This window comes from Arachis ipaensis, chromosome B09 (assembly GCF_000816755.2).
Source record: "Arachis ipaensis cultivar K30076 chromosome B09, Araip1.1, whole genome shotgun sequence".
NCBI lineage: Eukaryota > Viridiplantae > Streptophyta > Magnoliopsida > Fabales > Fabaceae > Arachis > Arachis ipaensis.
Window position 1 is genome coordinate 11011023 of NC_029793.2, and position 10587 is coordinate 11021609.

At 29.4% G+C, this 10587-nt stretch overlaps 1 protein-coding gene across 1 annotated transcript in view; it reads left to right on the forward strand.

Annotated features, from left to right (window-relative positions):
* The window catches only part of LOC107614994, a 7454-nt gene continuing 917 nt past the window's right edge, over window positions 4051-10587 (forward strand). The window contains exons 1-3 of the mRNA XM_021111745.1: window positions 4051-4291; window positions 4388-4488; window positions 9515-10384. Of these exons, the coding sequence (XP_020967404.1) occupies window positions 4051-4291; window positions 4388-4488; window positions 9515-10384 (1212 nt within the window). The remainder of the gene's footprint in view (window positions 4292-4387; window positions 4489-9514; window positions 10385-10587) is intronic.

A 10587-nucleotide genomic window follows, 5' to 3' on the forward strand; every position in this document is an offset into this window, starting at 1 on the left:
TTGGGAGTAAAGTGACCCATCTCTTTATTTTAATATTTCCGATGGGAAAGTTTAAATTACAGACGGAAAATCTGTCTGTAATAATTTAATAAAATGCAGCATTTTTATCTATTTAATTACAGACAGATTTTTCGTCTGTAACCATTTCCCACGGGAAAAAATTAATTTTTTCGACAAAATTATCGACGGATTCTCTTTTCTGTCTGTAATTTATGCTAATTCATTTTTTTTTTGTTTTCCGACAAAAAATTCCTCTGAAATTCCGTCTGTATTTCCGTGGGATAAAATCCGTCAGAAATATCCGTCTATAATAACTAGTTTTCTAGTAGTGTCATAGGCCATAAAGCAAGGCAAAATAAATAATAAATAAGAGAATAACAGTAACATTGGCATAGATAAGTCAAACAGAATAGATCTGAATAAAATAAAGATCTTAACCAATATAATAAATCAAACAAAAAGGAACTTTGGATAAAAGAATGATCTTTGAATGCAATAATAAATATAATCATAAATCAAAAAAAGATAAAAGAAGAACAATCATGATCACACTTTTCATTGCACTTTTCATTACTTTTTCTTGTAGCTTTTATGGAAGACATTGAGCTTAAACCGGTATAAAAGATGGGAGTCCCCTTCCCTTACCGAAGGTTCTTATTCCAAATGTTTTGGCGATGACCTTTCCTTACCGAAGGATCATATCGATCGATCACCTTCCCTTACCGAAGGATCATATCGATATCTTGTCTTTGGGGGTCACCTTTCCTTACCGAAGAATCATTCTCTCAATTCAATTTACAATCAAGGTTATTTAGACATACACAAGAAGGAAGTTATGACAACCAAGATATCTTATTATAAAATTGATAGGAGTCTCCTTCCCTTACCGAAGGTTTCCAAAAGTTTGCCGATCACCTTCCCTTACCGAAGGATCATCTCGATTCGATCACCTTCCCTTACCGAAGGATCATCTCGATTATCTTGTCTTTGGGGGTCACCTTCCCTTACCGAAGGATCATTCCCTCAATTCTTTAATACACATAAGATTGTTATTATAATGCATAATGCGTATGAAAAAAAAAGACATTATATCATGACATATGATGCTAACATCTATATCCAAAAATATTTAATATATGACATATAAAAATTAGTATAAAATCCTCTACCTCGAGTGAAGTTCCTATATGTATTCCGATGCAAATAGACGCAATTTGTTAGCAAAGAGAAACTTGTTCCATGACTAGACTTTGTGTATGTTTTGACGTAGGTATGAACCCTTGACTAGATAGAAAGAATTTTCATATTTCATAGATCGCATAATTCGAAAAGAGTATCTTCTTGAACAATATATGATTAGAATTTGTGAATACTAGAATGTTTTGTATAGAAAAAAGGGAGTAGAATGAGAAAGGAAGGATCTAATTCATGTTTATGTGAAATCTCTAATCTGAATCGTCAATTTGCAAGCCCTATAGCATTTTTTACGTTTGGAATTTCAAAATAGCTATTAGACACAAATATATAGAGAATTGAGTTAGATTTAAAAAGAATCTTAAATGAAGTCAATCAAATAACCATAGCTTGAGATATTCTCAAAATATTGTTAGTATATCAGGCTGACTGATAAGAGCGCGATTTTCTATTATGGACTTGTAACACATTTATCTACCTAATTTAATTTAAATTTGATTTTGTACTGAACTTAAGGAATAAAGCTAGTATTCTTATTTTTTTCATGTAACTAAATATCATTCAAATACAATAAATATAGAATTAATTATGACTATATCTTAAAAGGTTGTTTATTGTTGGTTAGAGATTTACTACCACTAGTGCTTTCATATGTTTAAATTTTAAATTAGATATGTTAGTTTTTCAAATACATTATTTTCTAATTTTTTATTTTAAATTTAAATCTTAAATCATTACTATTTTAAATAATCAATTAGTTATTGAATAATGACTTAATTCAAAAAATTGGAATGTTACAAAGATAATATTCTCCCACAGAAGGGATTGAGAACAAAGATGGGAAGAAAGTCAAGGTTCAGGGACAAAGAGTTTGGAAGCATTTCTATCCCGGTCTCCGCGTCACTCCATTGACATCTAATCCTTTTTTTGGTACAAAATTTATGGTTACTTTAATTTTTCTTTTGTTGCGATTTGCGAAGTATTTTGCCATTTTACTTTAATTAAGAATTTTATACACATAAAAGAGTTGTTAATACTATTTTGTCCTACTTGAATTTACCATCTCATATTATATTATGGGTTAAAATAGTAAATAACACTACCATATTTTATTCGAAAAAATCTAATCAGTTTAATGTACACACATTAATAATTTGTTAATTTATTTAATAATTAATTTTTTTCAATCATACAATTATTTTGATAAATAGGTTAGTTGAATGACAAGTGGAGCATTTCATAAGCAGCATGTGACATTCTGTAAGATTGACAAGTGTTAGTGCTCAAAGTTAGACACATAGTAGTGTTTCTCCTTTGTAAGTATCATAAAATAAATGAAAAATGTTTAATTTGTTACCTACTGTACAACAATTGAAATAAAAAAAGAGAGCCTGTATGCAAAAAGTTATTAGGAAACGCAAATGGATTCAAATATATAATAAGAGAGTAGTAATAAGTTAGTTGAATGACAAGTGGAGCATTCCATAAGCAACTCGTGACTTTCTGTAAGATTGACAAGTGTTAGTGCTCAAAGTTAGATACATGGCAGTACTCCTTCTTTATAAGTATCATAAAATAAATGAAAAAATGTTTAATTTGTTACTTGAAGTATAACATTCTATCTATTCATATATAATAAGAGAGCGAGTAAAGTATCATTTTTGTCCCCGACGTTTGGGGTAATTTCTATTTGTATCCCTAACGTTTAAATCGTCCTATTTGTATCTTTAATGTTTATAAAAGTGATTCAATGTTATCCTACTATCAATTATACTAATAAATCAGATTATATTTTTTAATTATTCTCATTTGGATGTATTCATTCTCAATTAGGTCTCACTTGGATGTGTTCGATTTTAATATTATACCCACTATTTGTGTTTAGATTCAATTATGTCCCTAGAAAAGTGAATTATGTAAATGTTGTAGGAATTAGTTTCAACATTTGACGAGCTATTGTTCGGAATAGATCATCGATTCTATCCCAGACATTTGTATTCTAACTTCAAGAAGGGATTTTTAAAACTCAAACTAAAGCGCTCATGATGTGTAATTGATAGCAGATAACATTGAATCACTTTTACAAACGTTAAGGATACAAATAGAACGATTTAAACGTTAGGGATACAAATAGAATTTACCCCAAACGTTGGGGACAAAAAAGATACTTTACTCTAAGAGAGAAGTAATAAGTTAGTTGAATGACAAGTAGAGCATTCTATAAGCAGCACGTGGCGTTCTGTAAGATTGACAAGTGTTAGTGCTCAAAGTTAGACACATGGTAGTGCTCCTCCTTTATAGTATCATAAAATAAATGAAAAATGTTTAATTTGCTACCTGAAGTATAACAATTAAAACAAAAAAGGGAGCTTGTACGCGAAAAATTGTTAGGAAACACAAATGGATTTAGTTATATCTAGCAGATACACACCAGATGGTAATTAATTTAATATTATTTCAAGGACACATTTTTTTGAAATGTATTATGGTGTTCTTCCATTTGCTTTTCATTCTGTGTTTAAATCATCCCGTGAGAAACCAAAAATCTTTCTTGAAAAGAATAGTTGAAACCAAACACATTATGGTTGAAATATATGATTTTGTTGAAGATGTTAATGCAAGAAAACTTGCATGGAGTTTTAAAGTTCATGTCATTAGGATTTGGGAGCTTCCAAACAGATTCAACCTAAAAGAGATAAATTCCATCGAAATAATTCTTCAGGATAGTAAGACAAGTAATTCCAACAAGTGAAGACAACCGATTATAAATATATTTTGGTTATGAATATTATCCTTACGTTGTGTATTCTTAACAATGTGAAGGGTGGTAGGATTCAAGCTTCGATTCCAAAAGCCATGGCAAAAAAGTGGAGGGGGGTCATTGTCGAGTTCCAGATGTACACCATGAGCAACTTTATTGTAATTAAGGAAACCAATCCTATGAAGAGAGTGACACTGAGGATACGGATCCTTACTTTCTCACATAGGACCTGGGTTGATTATGTTGCAAATTCAAATTTCCCACTTGAGCCTTTCCGCTTTAGGACGATACCACAACTCATCAATGCTAAATGGTTTCACGACAATGAGTTATTTGGTAAGTTAAAATAATATAGTTAATGACATTCATGCTAGATGCAAGCCATTTTGGGATCCGAATGCACTAATGTTTTAAAATGACTTTTTGGTTTAGACCTTATTGGTGAGGTTGTTGCAAAGGAGGATATAAAAGATTTAATCACAACTAAAGGAAAAGGAGACAAGATGTTCGGTGGTAGTATTGCAAGATCTCAAGTATGTTCGTTAATCAATATTCATTTTTGAATGCTGGTCCTAATTGACAGATATGAACAATTAAAAAAAATCTTTTATAATATATTTCAGGAACAATAGGATTAACTGTGTGCTGTTTCATGGCATGGTTGACCAAATACTTCCACATTTTGAGAAAGGAAGGGTGGAATCTCTTATTGTTGTACTGTAGTATTTTAGAGTAACCAGGTAGAATGGTATGTGTCTATTAATGGTCAAGATTCTATTGTTTGTTAAAAAAAAATTAGCATATAGAAGTTAATGAGCTAACTTGAGAACATCCTCATGATTTAACACAGAGAAGACATCTGTTCAGAGCCACTTTGATGTTTCCAAACTACACATAGATGACAACATATCAGATGTTAAAACACTGATACTGATACTGATACTAATACTAATCTGTGTATGGTAAGAGTTTATTAGTTATGAGTTATCATGTTTCCACTAACAGATTATGTTGAAACACGAGTATCTTTTACATTTATGCTAATACAGGATTTGGTGGAAGAGTGTGTTGATAGTATCAAATCCAAAACTTCGGCTACAAGAACTTCCAGTTGTCTAAAAGCTACCACCTGAAACTAAACGAAATTGACGAGGAAGGATAGTTTTCTACCAATAAATTTAGCAAAAAGGGGGACAAGAGGCAGAAATTTAGAGAGAATAAGGAAGAGAGGACAAAGAAGTGTTAGTTACCTTGCCTCTTTTGAGTTCTGAGTTCTTTTGTTGCAATGATATTGATAGTGTGGTTGTGAATTTGGGGAGAGAGAGAAAGAGAAATTTGAAGGAACGGGTTAAAGAAGGAATGGCAAAAATTTTCCAAGCTTGATTGAGCGAAGACTTGGACTGCAAGAACGTGAAGACCTGTGTGTGTGTGTTTTGTGTTGCTGACTCGCTTTTGCTGAAAATAAATAAAAAGTAATAACTGGTCTTTAATTGCTAAATTATTATATAACATTTTATTCTATTAAATAAATTAATTTAAAAATTACTATTTATACATCAAAAACTCTTTGGCCCATTTGAATAGGTTTATAAGTTATTTTTTGTTTAACTTTTAACTTATAAAAAGGTATAATATCAATGTCTGGTACAATTTTCAAAATCAATCTGCAGCTTTCTAAAATGTTATTAAGTTATGCTACACATACAAGCTTTTTTGGCTTACAAGTCTTACAAGTTGGGCCAAGCTCAACAAAAACTACTCTCACCCAACTCAAGCGTGTTAAACACGCGCGTTACCCAACCGTTTCCAAAGCGCGCTACTCACCATTATGAACGACTCTACTTCTTCTTCCTCGATCAAATCCACAACTGCCGAGATTCAAGGTACATTCAAAATCTCTTAAGAAACTTTCAAAATCCTCGCCAACAGTCGACAAAATTAACAAGCAAACATCAAAATCTCCATAAAAAAACACCGAAAAGAAAGAAGAAACATTATGGAAGTTACTGTTTTACTAATCTTCTAGAATTTTTAGATTTTTCTTTCTGATTTCGAAGGCGAACCATTATATCATCGTATTTCTCTTTTAATAAGTAGATTCATGATATATTCTTGGTTTAAGTTGATATTACTGTTCTGGTGAAACTGTTCAAGTCGTTTATACTGTTTTACGTACTTTTAGTGAATGGTTTAACGTATTTTTTCATTTGTTTTTTTGCATGTTTGCATATTTTGAAGTGAGTTTGAATACATATAAACTTTGTACTGTATTTCAAGTGAACTCATATTTGGGTGTATATGGCCGATTTTTTGGTGTATATCAATTGAATTCGAATGTGACTGGTGCTTCTAGTGATATTTTAAACTTAAATATCATTTGAACTCATATAATGTCATAATCCAAAAAAAATATAGGTGTATGTGATTGGTATATATATCAAGAATATTCAAGTGTAACTGGTGCTGTTGTACTTGTACTTGAACTTGTAGTGTCATTGTATGCATGTTTAGTTGACTTGAATATTATTTGAACTCATATAATGTCGTGTAATCGAAAAAATAATAAATATGTATGTGATTGGATTTGGGTGTATGTAGCTGGTATTTCGGGTGTATCTAGCAGTTATTTTGGTGTATGTTGCTGGTATTTGGGTGTATGTGGCTAGTATTTTGCTGTATATGACAGTTTATTTTTTTCTTGGAATGTATAACCTTTTTTTCTCTTTTGTATTTTAGATTAGTAATGCAATTCTTAATAAAAGTGTACTTAAAACAAAAAAGAAAAAAAAATTAAAATATCACTATTTAAAGAAAAAAGTAAATGTACGTGAAAGAAAATAAAACGAAAAATTAAAATTGCTCTATTAAAAAAATTATACACAGTTTGCATATGAATGGGGCTGGGATTGGAGACATCTTTATTATAAGTATATCAAATCAATATTCAATGCATTATTAAACTAATTTTCAATCATCGATATTTTTATTCATTCTAATTATATTAATTAATATAGTTCTAATTATTATTCATGTGCAATAATTTTATTGGTAGATAGTTGTATCTACAATAATTAGTTGTATCCACAATTTTATTAGTAGATAGTTGTATCCACAATAATTCATGCTATAATTCTCACCCATCCTAATAATGGTTCGTTAATTATATGGTTCTGTATCTTTTGCTTTAATTAGTGAAGAAGAAGAAGAAGAAGAAGAAGAAGAAGAAGAACAACAACAACAACAACAACAACAATAATAATCTATGGACACAAGATTAATTAGTTAACAAATTAAATTTTAATTATTATGTTTTATTTTCTATTCATATTTTTATTCATTAGTTATTTTATTTTTTATATTTACAGTAAATATTGAATGTAAAAAAAATATTGATTGTTATCTATTTTATTTATTTAGATTTATAATTAGATTTGATATAATTGTAGCAAGTATCTATAATTAATAGTAACATGATACTATAACTTTAAGTTGTATAATATAATGAAAAAGAACGTAGCAATTTATATCTGCTTCCTATAGAGCAATAATATTATATATATTTATATATATATTTTTTAGTTCTTTGTTAAAAATATTGGCACATAATTAATGTAGATAACATATATACTGAGCAAGTATTTCCATTGAATTAATAATAAAGGTTAATAAAAAAATAATGGCATAATTTTTACCTAATTGTAGTAAGTATTTCCATTAAAAAATATTGTAATGAAAAAGAACGTAGCAATTTATATCTACTTCCTATAGAGCAATAATATTATATATATTTATATATCTTTTTTTTAGTTCTTTGTTAAAAATATTGGCACATAATTAATGTAGATAACATATATATTGAGCAAGTATTTCCATTGAATTAATAATAAAGGTTAATAAAAAAATAATGGCATAATTTTTACCTAATTGTAGCAAGTATTTCCATTAAAAAATATTGGCTAATTATTACCGTGTACAATGAGTGTGTGTGTGTGTGTGTGAAGGAGTAATAATGAATTGTAACAAATATTTATTATCTAGAAAATTCGTACCTCAGACATAGTTCTTTTTCTGTTTATTATTTTTCATACTTAATGGCTACTAGCTACAATTCTATCAATAGTATTACCTATGGTAGATTATGTAATGAAAAAATTTGGAAAATAAAGGTAAGAGTTATACGGTTGTGGAAAGTCCCATCCAAATTTGACAAGAACAAGACGGTTTAATGGTTTATATAGAAATAGTTCTCATGGATGATAAGATAAGTTGATTATTTTCCATGATTTTTTCAAGTGATGCTATATCCAGTTTATAAATATTTTTTGTTCATATTTGAAGTTTATTTGATAAGTAAACCCTTGCACAAATCAAAGACAGTGCGATTTAATAGAGTTATAAGTGCTAATAGCCTTTGTATTTAATTTGTTTTACAGTTTGATAAATTCATTGTTCAATCAAGAATTATTTGACAAAGATGTTTGAGAATGATCTAATCGAGGGGAAGGTTTATGTCTTCTCAAATTTTTTGATTGAGGAATCAAGCGAAATTTATCTTCCAACTACACACGTGTAGCAAATACGGTCGATGATCATAAAATTTTTGACAATTATTTCAATTTTCTTGCTCGTGCTGATATATTGAGACAAACAAATGAAAATCTAAATTATTTGGTACGTAGTTAATTTGTATTATTATTATTATGTTAGTCATCTATTTGTCCTTATTTTAATTTATTTTTTTTCAATTAGATGTTATTGGACTATTGACCGAAAAAGGGGGGCTTATATCATGGTCAAAAGCAGAAAAAAATAGCCATTATATTGTGGTTGATCTTCATGATCTGCAGTATGCGAAGTTTTAAAATTTCGCAATAAAAAATTATTTTGTAACAATTATCTATTCATATGCAAAATCTTTTATTTTTTTTATTCTATATTACTACTTATTTCTCTAAACTTTTGCTTTTATTTAGAAATGAGGAAAAAATAAGATGCACACTGTGGGATCAGTTTGTAAAAATAATTTAACAAAGGCATTGATAAGCATGTTGATTTAACCTTTTATAATTAACATATTTATTTATGTTATATTTATAATCATATTATATTTATTTCACGAATATATCTTTTTAAAAAATACTCTTAATATTAATATAAATATATGATAAAATAGTTATTACAAAAAATAATACATCTATAGAGCTTCTTTTCTCTTTTTTTTGAGATGGGACACGGTCCAAGGAAACTCCATTTAACCAAAAAACTTCATAATCCACCGAAACCCAAACACAAATAGAGCAAAAACTCCATGACTTACCCAAATTAATCATATGGGATGAAACTCTAATGACAAGTAAGTATTGTTATGAAGTTTTAGACAAATGCCTCAGAGACATCTTGAGGTGCTCAGATTCCTATAATGCTCATTTGCTATTTGGAGGTAAAGTTATTGTCCTCGGAAGAGATTTTAGACAAATTTTACCTGTGATTTCCAGAGGCTCAAAGCAAGATATAATTCAGTCTTCTATTAATTCTTTATAATTGTGGCATAACTGTAAGGTTCTGAAGCTTACAAAAAATATAAGATTGTCACTAGGTGAAAACAACAACATACAAGAACTTAGAAATTTTGCAGAATGGCTACTCAAAATTGGTGATGGTTTGGCTGGTGATACAACAAATGGTGAATCGATTGTACATATACCATCTGACATTTTGGTTAAGAACTCTAAGACAACTTTGGATGACCTCATTGATTTTGTGTATCCAGATATGTTATCCAATTTATCCGTTGAAAATTATTTCAAGGATAGAGTAATTCTTGCATCAACTCTGGATTGTGTCACTGATATCAACAACAAGATGACTGCAGGGTTACCCGTACAAGAAAGAGTCTACTTAAGTTCTGACTCTGTGTGTGTTAAGGAAGGAAATATGGAATTTGAGTTAGATACTTTCTCACCAAAGATTCTAAATAGAATAAATTGTTCAGGTCTACCACCACACAAGTTGGTTGTGAAGATTGGCGCTCTTGTTATGTTGCTGCGGAATATAGACCAAACTAATGGTTTGTGCAATGGAACAAGAATGCAAGTTAGAAGAATGAGAAACCATGTGATAGAATGCAAGACTTTAACCGGTAACAAAGCTGGAAGTATTGTTCTTATCCGAAAACTGAATCTAATTCCAAATAACGAAACATTACCGGTCATGTTTCAAAGAAGACAATTCTCAATTATTATGTCATTTGCAATGACAATAAATAAGTCTCAGGAACAAACTCTATCAAAAGTTAGAATATACCTTCCATGGCCAGTTTTCACCCGTGGTCAATTGTATGTTGCGTTATCAAGAGTAACGAGTAAAGATGGTCTGCGAGTGCTGTTACAAGATCACGGACACTTAGAAGATAACTGCACGATGAATGTTGTAAGACCCAAAACTTTTGAAAAGCCTTATTCTAAATTGATTTCAATTTATTTATTCATTAAAGACTTTAGTTTTAGAAATTATTTAATTAAAGCTAATTAAATTAAGTTTTAAGTTTTAAATTAGAATCTTTGTATAATTTTATAATTGTTGGATAATTTTTTATATTTGAACTATAAAATTTAGTAATTGCAAAATAATAA